Here is an 18,261-nt window from a genome sequence, read left to right as displayed (position 1 = left end):
TTGGCCCCCCTAAAAAAAAAAAAAAAAAAAAAAAAAAAAACAAAGTGAGACTCTGTCTCAAAAAAAAAAAAATTCATATTATGTTGAAATTACCAAGGAAACCAGGGGGAAATGATACTGGGACCCTCAAATATCCTTGTAAGAGGTTAACTCTAGGTCCCCTGCCCAATCTATCCCTGAACTACAGGGTAATTCTGATTACCAGTAACTTTCATAGACCTATACAACATTCATACACATGGCCACAACTGAGCCTTTTGCTTCTTCAAGGCACTAGCATACATGTGATTTAGTATAGTGTAGTTGATCAAAATAAATAACTTCTTTACACTTCATTTAAATCCTAACCAAGAGAAGCATCTCCAAACAGATTAAATTTACTTCAGTCCAGCAATGGGGACAAAAGGTGTTATTCTAAAGCAGGACCCACTTTATGTCCCAGCAGCCTCATGGTCGACCAAAAGAGTTAGAAGCTATTAATACAAATGAGTAAGTAAAGGTAAAATTTGCCCGTAAGCCAAGAGAACCACCTTCTCCCTTTAATTAAAAAAAAATAAGCCAAACAGTTCTCCAATATTCTCCACTTTATTAAGGTTGACCACCATGATATTTATGTATCTAAATATTTATTACAGGTTTTCAGTGATGTTTAGATTCTGAATTGTTTTTCCATAATTAAGTTAATTTAGGCACATTGGTTTGTATTTTGTAGAAAATACTTATCTTTAGGACATAGATAGGGACAAGTATGATTTGCAAATGTTATGAAGATAATTCCAAATCTCAGCTAACTTCTTCCCTAACTACAACCGCACATTTAGTCTTTAATGACAACAGAGACAAAAGCAACTACTTACACATATCTGTGTGAGATTCTGGTGACTTAGAAATCCCTGAAAGAGGAGTAAGCTGTGATTATTGAAGAGCTTAGAATACTGGCAAGGCTTAATTGCAAAGTATTTAACAGAAGGCCACAGTATTATTTTCCTAAGAGGAGCTAGGAACTATAGATGTCACTTAGTAATGCATTGAAATGGCATTGCCTGGGATGAGTGTTGCACAGAAACTTCAGGTCACCTCCTCTCCATCTATTATTTTGAATAAGCTTCCACTATCATGGCGTGGCCCTGTAAAGAAAAAAAAAACACTTTAATTAGAACAATGGATGGTGATTAATCTCACCAGTACAGAGGCAGCCTGGGAAAATATAGGCTTTGGAGTTTGATCCTGGCTTTGCCATTCAATCACTATGTGATCTTGGGCAAGTTTGTAGCCATTCTGAACCTCAATTTCCTCTATACAATGGGACTCATGGTGTCCACTTCAGAGTTTTTGTGAACCCTAAATTAAACAGCATATAGTGGCCAGATACAGTGGCTCATGCCTGCAATCCCAGCACTTTGGGAGGCCAAGACAGGAGGATTGCTTGTGGCTATGAGTTCAAGACCAGCAAGGACAATACAGCAAGACCCTATTCTCTGAAAAAAATAGGAAGATCAGCTGGGTGTGGTGGCACACACATGTAGTCCAAGCTACTCAGGAGGCTGAAGTGGAAGGATCACTTGAGCCTAGGAGTTCAAAGTTATAATGAACTATGATCGGGCCACTGTACTCCAGCCTAGATGACAGAATGAGACCCTATCTCCAAATAAATAGCATACAATATATAGGTATGTGTACATATATACACACATATATACCACAAAGACACACATATATTTATACATATATACACATACATATGTATACATATGTACATGCATATGTTAATATCTATATTTTGTGCTATAATATAGACTCTGTCTAATACAGAGTCTAACTCCTAGTAGATGCATTATAAATAGTTGCTAATAAAATGAGCAATCACAGGTGCTTTTTTAGCTGTACAAAAATAAACACGATACTGTAAATGCCAATAAGGAAAATTTCTAGATGAGAAAACTGAGACTTTAAAAGGTTAAGTGGCTCACCTAAATCACAAAGCTATTAAGTAACAAGGCCAGGATTTGAAACCAGGTCTAGATGATTCCAAAGCGTGGGCTCATCCCTTCTTCACTATTCTACACAGGTTAAGGAGATGATCTGAGGGACCACAAAGGGAAGAAGTAGAATATCTCTTCTCCAGCACTACGAACAGTGCTATGTACTAGTTATGTCCTTAATTTAAACCTAGTGCAGAAATTTATGATTTCATGAGTCTAAATCTTATCTGATAATCATACTCATTCTAACCTCTGGACTGCCATTAAGCCAGTTAATAGCCTAACTAATCTCCCTGCTTCTAAGTTCAATTCAATCCCCACAAATGTTTACTATGGAACCAGTTTTGTAAGGCCCTGAGGTGAACACTATATGGGTTTAAAGATTTGCTACATGATTTCTGTCATCAATCTAGCACACACTAGTTCAAAACAGATAAGTACTCTGAAAAGGCATAAGCAAACAAAAAAAGAGCAGGGATGGGAAAGTGTGACTTATGTGGGATTGTCCTAGAAGGACTCATAATAAGGTGGCATACTCTTCTCTAGTTTTATTTAAAATACTCCATTTTTACGCTCTGTATTTTTTTATTGCTCTAGGTCAGTGGTTCTCAACTAGGGGTGACTTAGCCTCTCACCCTCCCCAGAGGACATGTGGCAATGTCTGGAGACATTTTTCATTGTCCCAACTGTGTATGTATATGGGGCAGGGGGACGAGGAGTTTATTGCTAGTGCTATCTGGTGGGTAAAGGCCACACTAAACATCCTACGACACACTGCGCAAGCCCCCACAACAAAGAATTATCTGGCCCCAAATGTTAGTAATGTCAAAGTTGAGAAACCCTGCTCTAGCTCTACAGTGACAGATCTTCCTCTGATCTCCTAATGATGTTGGTACCACTCATTTGGCTCTTGAAAAAATAGTGCCAAGTTTCATCTAGTTTCTCAGATATATCGTATCTTCTTTCCTTACTATGTTGTAAGCTTCTAGAAGAAAGGTACTAAGTATTATTCTTTGTTTATCCATAAGAGCATCTAGTACACTCTATGCACTAAAGAATTAGGGGATACATACTCAAATCAACAGGCATTACCCTACATGGATTACACACTATGTTTGTATGTAATATGCATGAGTTATCGCTCTAGTGGAAGCCTGGCACAGAGAGATAAGAGGGACAGTTCTAGCCTTAGGTGACCACTGTTTCCTTTAGATGAAGTTATACAGATTAAAAAATGTTTCTGATCATAAAGTCTAAGACATTCCAACTTATAAATAACTGACCCCTTATCTCTGCAAACTCTCTAAGGTAAAGCCATAAATAAAGACTTTTAAATGTAAGATGTTTATTCTTTTAAATATCTTATTTATTCATCTTGATTAGTAACGGAAAGTTTCTGTAACCTGGAAGAAAAGAAAATCTGTTCACATCAGGATTAAAAAAACCCAAAAACCAATAGTCAGTCTTCCTTTTGGATTTTACTCCCAGAGTGAAATTTTATAGCATGTAGGAAGTTGGATCTATAATGGAAGTGATGTAGAGAGGGCAAAATATGTCAGAATAACATAATTTCCCCCAGCTGAACAGCAGTAAATTATCGAGTAAATTAATCCCCCAATTAAGGTATAATTCAGTTCTCTAGAAATACAGTTTATTTCTTGCAGAGATTTTATAGATGAGGTTTCATGATAAATGATAGATAGATAATGATAGATAAATGAATAAAAGTTTATTAGGTGAACGCCTTTTTCAGCCTCCACCCATCTGCACCTGGATGCTCAAAATAAACAACATTTTGCTAAAAAAAAAAAAAAAAAGGCCGGGCGCGGTGGCTCACGCCTGTAATCCTAGCTCTCTGGGAGGCCGAGGCGGGCGGATTGCTCGAGGTCGGGAGTTCAAAACCAGCCTGAGCAAGAGCGAGACCCCGTCTCTACTATAAATAGAAAGAAACTAATTGGCCAACTAATATATATAGAAAAAAATTAGCCGGGCATGGTGGCGCATGCCTGTAGTCCCAGCTACTCGGGAGGCTGAGACAGAAGGATCGTTTGAGCCCAGGAGTCTGAGGTTGCTGTGAGCTAGGCTGACGCCATGGCACTCACTCTAGCCTAGGCAACAAAGTGAGACTCTGTCTCAAAAAAAAAAAAAAAAAAAAAAAAGTTTATTGTTAGAGAAGAGACTATATTTAGATATTAATGATGTCTGATAAGGAGATTATATATATAGGTAATTCTTTTTTCTATATACCTTTTGTATTTTCCATAGCTTTCATAATAATGAGCATAAATTAATTTTATAAACAAAAATATATACACATTATATGAGGAAAAAAATAGTTTGGATTTAAATAGCATCTTCTTTACAAAGAATTATCAGAATTAATGTAGTCATATCCTCCCACCTGGCTCCCCCTAGGTCATCAGAAATATTGCTTTAAAAATGTTTCAAACTCAACTAAATCAAACATGCTAGTGATAAACTTGTTTTGTTTCCAAGAAAGTGACTTCCCACAGGTTCCTGTGAAGCCGCTGTGACATACCTGTCCTCCTGCTGCACAGGCAGCCACTAAGCCATACTGGCCTCCTTCCTTCCGCAATCTGTTGGCAGCCGCCATGACCAACCGACAGCCAGTGGCTCCAAATGGGTGTCCCAGGGACAGTGATCCACCCCAGTTATTAAACTTCTCCAAAGGAGGCGTTCCAACCTGGCTCCCACAAAAGTAAAAACAAAATGTAGAGATAAGTTTACTTAAGAATCAAGCCGGGTTCTTAGCAACAGGAAGTAAAGAGATAGAGAGAAATAACTAATAATAGACACATCAAACATAATTTTACTGTAAAAGAAAGTCAGTCTAGATCAATGTTTAAGATAAGGGTCCATTTATCTTTCATCTAATGTCAAAATGAGAAGAACAAAAGACAACATAAGGCTGGGCGTGGTGGCTCACGCCTGTAATCCTAGCACTTTGGGAGGCCGAGGTGGGCGGATTGCTCAAGGTCAGGAGTTCGAAACCAGCCTGAGTCAGACCCCGTCTCTACCAAAAATAGAAATAAATTAATTGACCAACTAAAAATACATATATACAAAAAAATTAGCCGGGCATGGTGGCGCATGCCTGTAGTTCCAGCTACTCAGGAAGCTGAGGCAGTAGGATCGCTGAGCCCCGGAGATTGAGGTTGCTGTGAGCCAGGCTGACGCCACGGCACTCACTCTAGCCTGGGCAACAAAGTGAGACTCTGTCTCAAACAAACAAAAAAAAAAAGACAACATAAGATTTTACTTTTATTTTTGCTGAAGAGTTTCCAGGAACTATTTTTAAACTAAGAAATAAATTTATTTAAAGAAACACAACATTTTTCAAAAGCAGCAGCTTTCTCCTTCATATTCTTATTAGCAGGTAAATAAGCACCAAATATTAATATGCTTTGGAAATACAAATATATATTTTTTATCAGAAACTTACCTTGGTTTTTCTACCCATGTAGTTTTGTGCAAACCAATCAGAATCCATGGCTTTAAAATTAGCCAAAATTTGACCCTAGATGGGAAAATAATTCAATAAGGATCTTGTTATTAATGTTCCTTTAGGCTTTATTTTAGACATGGGTTTGTGTAACTTTAAAGTTGAGTAAATATTTAAATCAGTTTTCAGTGAAAATTATCTAAAGAAACAATTTGGCACTTTTGAAGGTCTAGAAGGAATGTCTTCCAACACCGTATGTGCAGCCCTTGGTTCCCTCGACTTTCCCCTCCCAGCAATCTAAGTCAGTACTTAAAACATAAAGCTCCACCTCTGTTTTACTAATATTATAAACCTTGTGTTGCTCTCTCCCACAAACATGGACTCCATTTTTTTTATGACTGTAGTCCTTTCATATGTGCCTTTCAAAGGACTTACTGAGAAAGCTTCGTGAAATTCATAAGCGTCAATATCATTCATGGTCAATCCTGCCTTTTCCAGAACTTTTGGAGTAGCATATGTTGGTCTGAAAAGAAAAAAAATAATATCTTAAAACTTTAATTTTTATCCCAAGAGTGCCTTCATATTCCCCAGACTGAGTTTTACATGAGTATTATAATATCCTTTACTCACTCATTGATTCTGTTATATAAATATTAAGTGTTGGGGATATAATAGTGAACTTAACAGACCTGCCCTCTGCTCTTATTAAGTTAAATTCTATAGTCAGGGAAAACAGATAATAAACAAATGAAGGACAAGGACAAGCTAATAAAATAAAAAGCTAAAAGAACAGAGTTCAAAGGGCAAGGTGGGGAAAGGTCACAATGGAGGCCAGTGAGGCTAGGCTGGAGCCTTGTGAAGGGGAGAGAGTCTAAATATTAGGAGGCTCTTGTAATAGGCTATTAAGATTGTATAGCAGACTATGTGACAATATGAAAAATTGCTTATAACATCTTAATGAAAAAAGAATACAAAGTTATATATACATAATAAGTAAAATGTGGGCCGAGCATGGTGGCTCATGCCTATAATCCTAGCACTCTGGGAGGCTGAGGCGGGTGGATCGTTTGAGCTCAGGAGTTCAAGACCAGCCTGAGCAAGAGCAAGACCCCGTCTCTACTAAAAAAATAGAAAAAAATTAGCTGGACAACTAAAAATATATATATAGAAAAAATTAGTTGGGCATGGTGACACATTCCTGTAGTCCCAGTTACTTGGGAGGCAGAGGCAGAAGGATCGCTTGAGCCTAGGAGTTTGAGGTTGCTGTGAGCTAGGCTGATGCCATAGCACTCTAGCCAGGCAGCAAAAGAAATAAGTAAAATGTGTAGAAAAAAATGGAAAATAATACAAAGCTATAAAACTATGTCCAACATAAAGGATAATTAGTATTTTTTAATAACCCGCCCACAAACCAATTATGAACTCAGTGAAATAAATGTGGGTAGTCAAATGGATTATAGTTCAAGGATATAAACTGCTACATACCCAAGTAAAAGTTGATCTTTTGGATCCTGAGACACATACACAAAATCCCTAGGTAAAAAATAGAGAGGTTAGCTCCAGTAATAAAATAAAGAAATCAGAGGCAATTCACTCGAACTATCACTTTACCTCAAATATGCCTTTGGCTTATAACCCATGGCCAGAGCTTTTTCCTCTGCCATAATCAGCATTGCAGATGCGCCATCAGTCTGAAATGTTAACCAGAACAATAATGTTAAAATGCTTTAGCCTGTCCGGAGGCCTTTCTACAGCCATCTTCCATGTCCAGCTCCTAAATCTACTAACTCGTTATATTTAAACAGTGATTCTATACAACACTTATTTCATCATATCCACCACTAAATCATAATTCAAACACACACACTGACTCATTTCTGGAGGATGAGGGTCAACAAGCCTTTTCAAAAGTATCATAATTATCAAAATGGACAAAAAAGAGCAAACTTTAAAAATATGTACTCATAACAAACATAAGCCAGAGTTTTCAGCTATTGGCACAAAATATAAGCTAAAATAAATAAACTTCTTATTTATTAAATTTCTTTTTACATTTTTTGGGGCTGTTTCTCAGTTGCATCCTTTCTGTGGCTTCTAACTGATTTTCTTCTATTTAAAAACTCTATAACAAGCAAACCAATGGGAAGAGAAGGAACAGCTGGGCAGCTGAGAACATTAGAACCACACACAGTCTTTCCTCTTTGGACATATCCCATACATTTCTTCCCCAATGACAACAGAGAAGTTGGACAAAAAAGTACGCCTGGAGAAAAAGCCCTTTAGCATTACTTCAAAAACGAAAAAGATTCCCCCAAAATCTAGAATCCCAAAGAAAAGGAAACTACTCTATAGTTTACAAAATCAAACAAGTTCTACCATACTCTACTATATTTTTATAATCTAGCAACCCTAAAGAGACTATGTAGCCACCAACAGGGTGGCCATAAAGCCTGAAAAGACAGATGATGATACATAATAAGCAATTTATGGACACTGTATTAATCATATGTTCAATGTTGAAATGAATCAATCAGTGCATTAACAAGTTTCTGAAAAATCCATGTATCTGTGATGTGTTGCCGCTGATCTGTGTCTCTGATTCTCACTGCATAAACCTGGACCTTTAGCAAACCCCAGAAGTAATCAAGGGGATTCAGATCTGGCAAGTGTAGCCCATGTCACATGGCACTATCATCCAATTTGGTTTTGGAAATGATCATCTAACCAGTCCTTCACCACTTGGGCTTAATGGGATAGTGCACCATCCTGTTGGAACCACTCCAGGTACCCTTCCCCTAGCCCACTGAGAGCAGGCATTAGCCACTTACCATGGGCAAGTATGTCACACATCTGCCTGTTCCCAGACTTTATGGCTGGGTAGGGGAGTTATACTGTAAGAGAAACATTGACCAGCTGGCCTAGCTCCAGAAGACTACGCCCAAGGTGAGTGAGTACATCTTACAAGCACAGTGGAATCAACAGGGGTGTTTAATTGAGGAGTCAAAACAAAGAAGGATACCAAGCTACATGGGCATGAGTAAAAAATATACAACAAAACAAAATATAGGGCTGGATTTATTCCATGATGCTTATGGAAAAATAATTTTGGGGTCAGTTTATAACAATCAGAGCTAGAAAGGTACCCTGTTTCTCTTTCTACCTACTTTTTCTCATCTTCTATGACTTCCTAATTCATATCCTTTGCTCCAACCTAGCTTTTCTCCAAAGAAGCCCTTTGCTGTCATACCTCCTTGATTTTGCATTTGCTGTTCTCTTTTCCTAGAATGCTTTTTTCAACACTTCTTCAACTGGCTTTTACTCTTACTTCAAGATTTGCTGCTCAGGTGGCACCTCTTCTAAGATGCCTCCCTGACTACCCTTGTCTGGGTCAGGGGCCCTCTATTTATTTTCTTCAATAGCCTATGCTTATAGCCATTATAGTACTTTCTCGCTATATTGCAATTATCTGCTCTTTTCATCTCCAGGGCCCAGCACAGGCAATAAAATTTTTTTGACTGCTTTAGTGCCTGAAGAGAATAGCTTTTGTAGCAGAATGCTGGCTGGATTAGTTGATTTCTGAGGCCTTAAAACGATGATTCTATTTTTTTTTTAAATGATTCCACTTTAATATCATCTTTATAATGTAAAACTATATTTTTAAGCCTCTATTCATAATACACACCAAAAAAATCTATTTTAGGCTTTTCTATTGAGAGTACAGAAATATAAAAGTCACTATTAAACACAAATAGCAGTTACCAGGAAAGAAGAATTTGCAGCTGTCACTGTGCCATAGGGCTTGATGAATGCAGGTTTTAGTTTGGCCATCTGCTCCAGCGAGGAAGGACGGATACCATTATCTTTGGTAACTGTATCTTTTCCTATAAAAACAGGAACTTTTTAACTCTAGGGAACTATAAGCATTATATATTTTCTCCAGAGAAATATGCTTGCTTTTTTTTTCCAGTTAATTTCGTGCTAAGAGAAATATGCTTTAAAAATTACAAGAACAAATGAAATATAAACCTTATCTATTCACTAGAAAGAAAATCTTTTATTGTTATCAAGATGTCATCAAATTTTAAAGTAAACTCTTAAGACATTTGCGAAATCATCTAAATGGTTTACTTAAAAAAAATGGACACCCTATTTTTTTAAGACATTTATTCACATTTGGCTATTCTAAACATAAGTCAGATGAATCAGGACTTTTAAAAATTGGCATATATGTATTAATAAGAACAAAAATATATAAGGAAGGTCCAAAAGGAGACTCTTACAAACACTTGTGAAAAAAATGTTTACCTATTGTTCATAAATTGAAACTTGAGTCCATGTTTAAGAATAAAGGCTGAGCATTATGGAAACATAATCAACACACTTATCGAAGTCTTGTCTTTTCTTTCTTTTTTTTTTTTTTTTTGAGCAATTCAAGTAATTCAGAACTCCCTAATAAGTATTACGAAGCATCCTGTTTTACCTGGTACTTTGAAGGGTATAACATCAGAAAGGAGCCCTTCATCCTGCGCCTTCTTGGCCAGACTGTGAGAACGCAGTGCATATTCATCCTGCTCCAGTCGAGAAACAGCAAAGGCAGCAGCCAGTCGGTCTGCAGAATGGCCCATGGTCTCACTGGTAGAGAACTCAGCCACTGCAGGGAGCTAGGAAAGGGGACATCCAAAGAGCAGGGACACTTAACAGGTGTTATACAACACCTAGCATTGTTCTGTGTTATTCGGAAAAGCTAAAGTCTGTCTGTTTACCATCTATAAATCAAGACCAAAACAAGAGAAGCTCTTTGCAAGCAGCTCTCTAAAGAGCCCTCTGACAAGGGCTCACAAATTTTCTAACGACTGTTGCTTTTTTCCCCATCTTGATCAAATTACCCTTCTCTGTAATTAAGAGACCCTACTACTATTAGAGCACACCAGAGCCCACACTGTCATACCTAATTCTAAATCTCTGCAGTGGGATGCTCTGGAAACACAAGTCTTTATTTACATAAAGTTCACAAGTCTTACCTCAGGTGATAGGAAATTCAATCTGAATTTAGAGATTAAAGACAGTCTCTGGCCCAGGGTCTTGGCCTTATTGAGATCAAGCATCATTTTCCTCATTTTTCTTGAATGACGAATAGGGACATCAGACATTAACTCTACACCACCTGCCACGATGACATCACACTGGCCAGAGGCAATCAAGCCAACACCTACAGGGCACAGATTATAAATAACATACCATTGAAATTTAAGCTTCTGGATTAAAAAGTTGGACAACAGTTATCAGCTTTGTACATCTGTAATTAAAAGTTTCCATGTTTTCAGAGGGATTAAGAATTGTTTGAAATGACTAAAAGCGGCCGGGCGAGGTGGCTCACGCCTGTAATCCTAGCACTCTGGGAGGCCAAGGTGGGCAGATTGCTCGAGGTCAGGAGTTTGAAACCAGCCTGAGCAAGAGCGAGACACCGTCTCTACTATAAATAGAAAGAAATTAAATGGCCAACTAAATATATATATATAGAAAAAATTAGTCAGGCATGGTGTCACATGCCTGTAGTCCCATCTACTTGGGAGGCTGAGGCAGTAGGATTGCTTGAGCCCAGGAGTTTGAGGTTGCTGTAAGGTAGGCTGATGCCATGGCACTTACTCTAGCCTGAGCAACAAAGTGAGACTCTGTCTCAAAAAAAAAAAAAAAAATGACTAAAAGCATATTCCACACACTAGAGAAAAACAAGTTTCATTCAGCCACGTGGGCATCAACTTCTGGAAATAGCTATTAGACCAACTCTCAAACAAATCATACTCTAAACCAGAACATCTTGTGTATTTTATATGTTCCTGGCTTTAGTTTTCAGAAAGATTTTTTTCCTACAAAGAAAATGTTAATTTTTACCACAAGCCAGAGAAATTTTGGCCTTTGAAATATGAGGCAGCCGCCTTTTCCCTCTTTATGGCCACTGGCTAGTATTCTGTTTCTCTAACTGGGAGTTGGTCATGTGCTGCCTAGAGCGGGAAACACCCCTGCTCACTGCCTCTAGCATCATTCCCTGCCACCCATGGTGTGGGCTGCCCAACCCGGCCCTGATGTCACTAAATGAGCATATGACTACTAAATCTTTCAGGTTTCCTGTCTTTTCACACTGAAGGCTGATGCTACAAAATGTCCCACAATTTTGATAAAGTTTGTTAGGAGAATTTACAACGATTTATAAAAATGCCCAGGGTGTGGGGAGAAAGCGAAGGAAAGAGTTACACTATCTAAAACAGTGACTTATAACTATGGTGGGGTGGTGGAGGGGAGAGGACCCCATCTTAGTGGAGAAGTATCATATCAGAATCATGTGGGTTTAAAACCTAGAAGGTTATAAACTATTCACATCTCAGATTCTGAAGCACCGTTCTAGAGACACAGTCCTCCAGTTCATAGTCCCCACTGCAGCCAGACACACTGCTGATGGAGGAACTGCATCAACAGCTGTATGCCTCATGTATGGAGAGCAGGAAAAAGGTTGAGAACTACTGCCAAAAAACAAAATTTTAAATGTGACCTGATTTTTTAAAAAAACACAAATGTAGAGATCTGTACTAATCTTTTACTTCTGTTGAGAGTACTTTTTTTTTTTTTTTTTTTTGAGACAGAGTCTCACTCTGTTGCCTAGGCTAGAGTGCTGTGGCGTCAGCCTCGCTCCCAGCACCCAGCAACCTCAAACTCCTAGGCTCAAGTGATCCTCCTGCCTCAGCCTCCCAGGTAGCTGGGACTACAGGCATGCGCCACCATGCCTGGCTAATTTTTTCTATATATTTTTAGTTGTCCAGCTAATTTCTTTCTGTTTTTAGTTGATACAGGGTCTCGCTCTTGCTCAGGCTGGTCTCGAACTCCTAAGCTCGAACAATCACCCGCATCGGCCTCCGAGAGTGCTAGGATTACAGGCATGAGCCACCATGCCCAGCCAAGAATATTTTTTAATGACCATGTAAAAGAAAAAAGGAAAATTAAGGTATACCTTGTGCTTTCATTTAAACATACCTGTGGTCATGGCTTGGTTGGCAGAGATGCAAGCCATGGTGACAGTGTGAGCGGGAGTCTTGTCAGAGAAGCCAGCTCCGAGGGCAGCCTTCAGGAAATACAATGAATGAAACCATCACTTATGAATGAAGTGAGCCATGTAAATGATGCTCTGAGCACTACTTCTGTGTGGTAACTCAGGAAAGCACTTCAGTCTACTATTCTATAGAGCAATATTTAAAATAAAATTAAGCCCATCACAGAAATGGTTTACTAATTTTTCATCTTGCCATTAATTTACAGGCACTCTGCCAAATTCTTGGTGGCTGTTTTACAGCGTGGCATAGAAGGCTACACAATTCTTCTATCTCACCTAATGTCTTAGCAATGCTTTGCTCAGAGCCTTCAAGGATATCAATATATAATTTGATTTCAACTTGTTTAAATTTTCAAATACACTTAAAGAAACCTGTTAAAGACGGTTGATGGAATGAATGATGAAATACACTATGGGGTGGGGTCCTCATGATCTGTGTTATCAGGCCTCATGATGAGTTATAAAGCTTAGTGGTAAAGCAAAAGTCATCAAACATGAAAATGACGTCAGAAGAACTGACCATTCCTAAGCAGAGTTCCCACTCAGGTCCCTGCCAGCTTTCTATCCCTCTCTCTGCTCACTGCCAGCTGGTTGCTCTCACAGACCATCTGAAACTCCAGATAGCACACTGTAGATCCAATGCAGACTAGAACTGGAAAACTTGCCAAATATATAGAAGCCCAACTTGATGAAAGAAACTCTGGAGAACTGCCAGAGTCCCAAGTGGGCCTCTGACAAATAAGGGTCAGACCAGTTAACAACTGGAAAAGAGAAAACTGGCCTGCTGATGATATAACAGATGATTCAAAAGAGAATAATTTGTAATCTGAAATTGAAAAACTGAGGCTCTCCATTAATCTTGCAAAAATTGTTCATATTATGATGGCACAGTAAATGTCGAACATGAAATGAGGCCATCTATAATTTTATTATACCATTAGAGAAGTTATGCTGACAAAAAAATCAATGCCTGATTCCATTTTTGTTTATATAATTAAGAATTACAGGCCGGGCGCGGTGGCTCACGCCTGTAATCCTAGCACTCTGGGAGGCCGAGGTGGGCGGATTGCTCGAGGTCAGGAGTTCAAAACCAGCCTGAGCAAGAGCAAGACCCCATCTCTACTATAAATAGAAAAAATTAACTGGCCAACTAATATATATATAGAAAAAATTAGCCGGGCATGGTGGCACATGCCCGTAGTCCCAGCTACTTGGGAGGCTGAGGCAGGAGGATCGCTTGAGCCCAGGAGTTTGAGGTTGCTGTGAGCTAGGCTGATGCCACGGCACTCACTCTAGCCTGGGCAACAAAGTGAGACTCTGTCTCAAAAAAAAAAAAAAAGAATTACATAAACAAATTATGTATTCTTAATTATGTAATTAAAGTTTCACTTTAAAAATACAGCTTCCCCGAGGTAGGAGGATTGCTTGAAGCCGAGAGTTTGAGACCAGCCTGAACAAGAACAAGACTCTGTCTCTACAAAAAATAGAAAAATTAGCTGAGAGTGATAGTGCATGCCTATAGTCCCAGCTACTTGGGAGGCTAAGGCAGGAGGACAGGAAGATGGCTGGAGCCCAGGAGTTTGAGATTGCAGTGAGCTATTTATATGATGATGTTACTGCACTCTAGCCTAGGTGACACAGTAAGACTCTTTCTCAAAAAAAAAAATTTTTTTTAATTTAAAAAAATAAAGCTTCCACTCCCCCTCTAGTACACACCTACACATTAATTACTATGAAATTCCAGATCCCATTATGGAGAATTCAATTTTAATGATCTTTTTCTGAAACTATTTAATTATCCTCAGAATACAAACTCTCCTGCAATTTGGTAAGCTAAATATGTTTTCAAAGTCTAGATTAGAGGTTCAATGTTTCTTAGCTGATTTTTACCTTTATATTACTTTTATACTATTTACCATAATCTATAGAAATAGAAATGTGTTATAATGTTGTACATGCAACGTGGCCTTATTCTGGTCTTTCCAGGTAGGCCTGACACTAAGTGCCCGATCTACTTTGCTGAAAACTACTGCCTGCAACCGCACATCAGCCTCCCAGTGCAAATCAATCCAAAAGGAGAGAGGCAAATCTTCAGGGAGCCGGAGAGAAGAGCTCCAAAGTGGGGCAAGTGTAAGGGTGTGGTCATAATGGACTGATCCTCGTGAGGGCCTTTCTAACGTGTTGCCCTTGGCCCTAGATGACTCTCAGGACTGAAAGAGCTTTAAATGGAGGTGGCTGCTAGTGACCCTAAAGTCTGAATAACTCTCAAGGCACTAAAGGAAAAGAAGGAAGATGCCTCTAAGTCGGAGAGCAGGGAAATATGCTGAGTCCTTTCAATAAAAGTCAGGTTCATGGAAATACCAGAAGCCTTTTCGAATTTTATGTTAACATTATTAATACAGACAACAGGTCCTAAAGAAATTCTTTAGCTGGAAATCATGTTAGCTTTTAGGTTAAAATAGAACTTTAAAGTGACATTCCTATAACATATCTCCACAACCCAACCTTTACCTGTAGCCGCTGAAAAAATAACCTTGAGCACAACAGAACTGGCATTAGTATAGGGCAAGGAGAGGGAATCAGCCTCATGTCAATCAACAGCTGAGATTTGCGAATCAATGTAAAATTTCCAGGAGAAAATCCAGAAAAGAACATTGTGATTTTAGTTTTAGGAAAGAAGAACTGAAACATAGGGAAAATTGAAACAAAAATGATATTTACTTTTTAAGTGCTCTTATAAAAGTCACTTGGTTATATTTTTAGAATATAAAAGTTGAAAATATGTAACGGCCTGATATACTCATGAAATTGTCACATTTGATACACTGAGAAATGTGAAGGTCCAGGGAAAAGCAAAAAATTTCTGAGGGGGAGGGAAAAATCTCTTCCTCTTCTTAATTCTTTCCTGACCTCCAACAACATACAGTTGATTTTGTGGGTTTCAGTAATGCCAGGCCTTCTAGTTTTAACATTTGTTGACTGGCACAAAGATAGAGCAGAACAAATACTTTCAGTCCTGCTCATTTGCCCTCCTCTCCTGGCTAACAGCAATGGAAGTTATTACTCTCACAATTACACTTAACACAACAATATGGCACGCACAGACCAGAAATAAGGAAAATGAATAGCACACTGAGACATGCTGTGGTGCCAAGTTTATCCAACTAATCACTTTCAAATTGAAACAAAGCCCAGAAGACATGTTTGGACTATTCACTGTGAAATGCCTGTAGGACATGTCACAGAAAGTTCCAAGGCCTGTCATTATCTAGGTTGCCCAATAAACACTACATGGAGATATGCCAAGTAGGGCAAAAGTAAACTCTTGTGAAATAGTTTAAAAAAAACGAAACTGCCTTAACGTGTCATCTGTTCAACAGGAACAAATGAATAAGCAAGGCTACCTCCAACTAACAAAAACCAAGTTATGAAATTAGCTTTTTTGCAAAATGTTAAAATTTTAAATTAATCAGAAGCCATGATATCTAACATTACTAAAAGTAACATCAGCATATTTTGCCATAATCTCTATTTGCCTAACACGAGAGACAAATTCCTAAACCAGCTCAAATAATTGATTTGATTTATAGTTAAGTATAATTAAGTAATATATTAATACTATATGTCATTTATTTTATAGCATAATTCTTTTAAACATTAAATACCACTCATTATTCAAGTTCTGCAATCACATTTTAGGTCAAATATAATTTTACCTAATAGATTTTAAAGGCTCTTATGAAGTAAACTTTATTAGTTGAAATTCAAGTTGATCCTCCAATCAATCTCTAAACAACATAAAGTTTTACTCACCTCTCTAGCCACATTGCTTGTTTTCACTTCTTGAATAACTGTCCCAAAGATGATATAATCAACAACTTCCTTTGGAACACTGGTCTGATGCAACAACCCCCTGGAAGCAGAAATCCAAAGCAAAGAAACATTTCACACATCAAGGTAGTGCCAGAGATCATCATATAAAATATTACATTTCTTTAAAATATTAACCTTGAATTTAAAAGAGAAGAGACTATATCTTTTCTTTTTTTTTTTTTTTAATTTTTTTTTTTTTTTTTGAGACAGAGTCTCACTTTGTTGCCCAGGCTAGAGTGAGTGCCGTGGCATCAGCCTAGCTCACAGCAACCTCAATCTCCTGGGCTCAAGCAATCCTTCTGTCTCAGCCTCCTGAGTAGCTGGGACTACAGGCATGTGCCACCATGCCTGCCTAATTTTTTCTATATGTATTAGTTGGCCAAATTAAATTCTTTCTATTTATACTAGAGGCAGGGTCTCGTTCTTGCTCAGGTTGGTTTTAAACTCCTGAGCTCAAACGATCCACCCGCCTCGGCCTCTCAGAGAGCTAGGATTACAGGTGTGAGCCACCTCGCCCAGCCCTCTTTTCTATAATTTGACAGGCATTTGACACCTTATGAAAGAAGAAATGAATGAGTGATTTAAAAAATTAACATTTGATGCTCAATTGGTAATGAGAATTTATAGAAGAAACATTCGAAATAATTTCACATAGGATAAAATAGATAAGTAAACTTATTAATGTTAGTAAGAATCAAAGTTTTCAGTAAAAAGAGAGAAGAAGGCAAATATAAAATCAAAGACAGCCAGGCGCGGTGGCTCACGCCTGTAATCCTAGCACTCTGGGAGGCCGAGGCGGGCGGATTGCTCAAGGTTGGGAGTTCGAAAACAGCCTGAGCAAGACCTCGTCTCTACTAAAAATAGAAAGAAATTAATTGACCAACTAAAAATATATATACAAAAAAATTAGCTGGGCATGGTGGCGCAGGCCTGTAGTCCCTGCTACTCGGGAGGCTGAGGCAGGAGGATCGCTTGAGCCCAGGAGATTGAGGTTGCTGTGAGCTAGGCTGATGCCACGGCACTCACTCTAGCCTGAGCAACAAAGTGAGACTCTGTCTCAAAAAAAAAAAAAAAAAAAAAAAATCAAAGAGAAAAAGTTACAGGTTTTTTAAATATAAATTTGAAATATCAATATAAATAAATAATTGAATACATATATTCTAGTTCTGCTCATGGATAGAAACCGAACGCAAAAACACTCCAGCAGAAAGGAGTACTCCGTGAACCCAAACTTGGTATTTAATTGCTATTCCCCATTAAAAGGACAAGAGTTATTTTAAAAAGTGACTGATATCAGGTCTGAGGCAAAGTACAAGGGAATCTCATTCATCTTTTTTGTGTTAAAGGGAAGGAAGCACTCAAAAACAAATGGGATATACCAAAAACGGGAGCATGGGTATACACATTTGCCAAAACTCATCAAACAATAAACTTAAAATCTGTATATTTTATTGTATGCAAATCAGACCTCAACAAATAATATTACACTAAAAAACAAAAGAGACACAGGAGTCAACTTGAAGGCACTACCACAGATAAAATGTGGGATAATCTGAGCTTCAAAACAAATAATGATTAAACTTGGCTATAACACAATAAATAAATAAAAATCCATAAATCCTCATCGATTAAAAAAAAAAGAAAGCTGTTCTTCATGGAAAAATGCCAGCCAATAAATGTAGAAGGAATAATAGAATTAGAAAAACCATAAATTTGTAATCTCTATGGATACCAAAAACCACCTGGTAAAACGTGGTTGGGAGGCCGGGCTCAATAGTAGCTCACACCTGTAATTCTAGCACTTTGGGAGGCCAAGGCAGGAGGATTGCTTGAGGTCTGGA

The 18,261-nt window shown here is 38.2% G+C and overlaps 1 protein-coding gene across 2 annotated transcripts in view; it reads right to left on the bottom strand.

Moving 5' to 3' along the window:
• Positions 1 to 566: 566 nt before the first annotated feature.
• The window catches only part of HADHB (hydroxyacyl-CoA dehydrogenase trifunctional multienzyme complex subunit beta), a 38,501-nt gene continuing 20,806 nt past the window's right edge, over positions 567 to 18,261 (bottom strand). For both annotated transcript variants that reach the window (XM_020288642.2, XM_012788157.3), the window contains exons 6-16: positions 16,361 to 16,460; positions 12,472 to 12,559; positions 10,467 to 10,654; positions 9,926 to 10,106; positions 9,205 to 9,326; positions 7,057 to 7,136; positions 6,931 to 6,978; positions 5,881 to 5,968; positions 5,446 to 5,520; positions 4,522 to 4,686; positions 567 to 1,127 (exon numbers count right to left, since the gene is read on the bottom strand). In XM_020288642.2, coding sequence (XP_020144231.1) covers positions 1,092 to 1,127; positions 4,522 to 4,686; positions 5,446 to 5,520; positions 5,881 to 5,968; positions 6,931 to 6,978; positions 7,057 to 7,136; positions 9,205 to 9,326; positions 9,926 to 10,106; positions 10,467 to 10,654; positions 12,472 to 12,559; positions 16,361 to 16,460 — 1,171 coding nt within the window. In that variant the 3' untranslated portion in view covers positions 567 to 1,091. The remainder of the gene's footprint in view (positions 1,128 to 4,521; positions 4,687 to 5,445; positions 5,521 to 5,880; positions 5,969 to 6,930; positions 6,979 to 7,056; positions 7,137 to 9,204; positions 9,327 to 9,925; positions 10,107 to 10,466; positions 10,655 to 12,471; positions 12,560 to 16,360; positions 16,461 to 18,261) is intronic.

This window comes from Microcebus murinus, chromosome 3, assembly GCF_040939455.1.
Source record: "Microcebus murinus isolate Inina chromosome 3, M.murinus_Inina_mat1.0, whole genome shotgun sequence".
NCBI lineage: Eukaryota > Metazoa > Chordata > Mammalia > Primates > Cheirogaleidae > Microcebus > Microcebus murinus.
The sequence above is the reverse complement of the archived record's forward strand: the minus strand, read 5'-3'. Positions and strand labels throughout refer to the sequence as shown.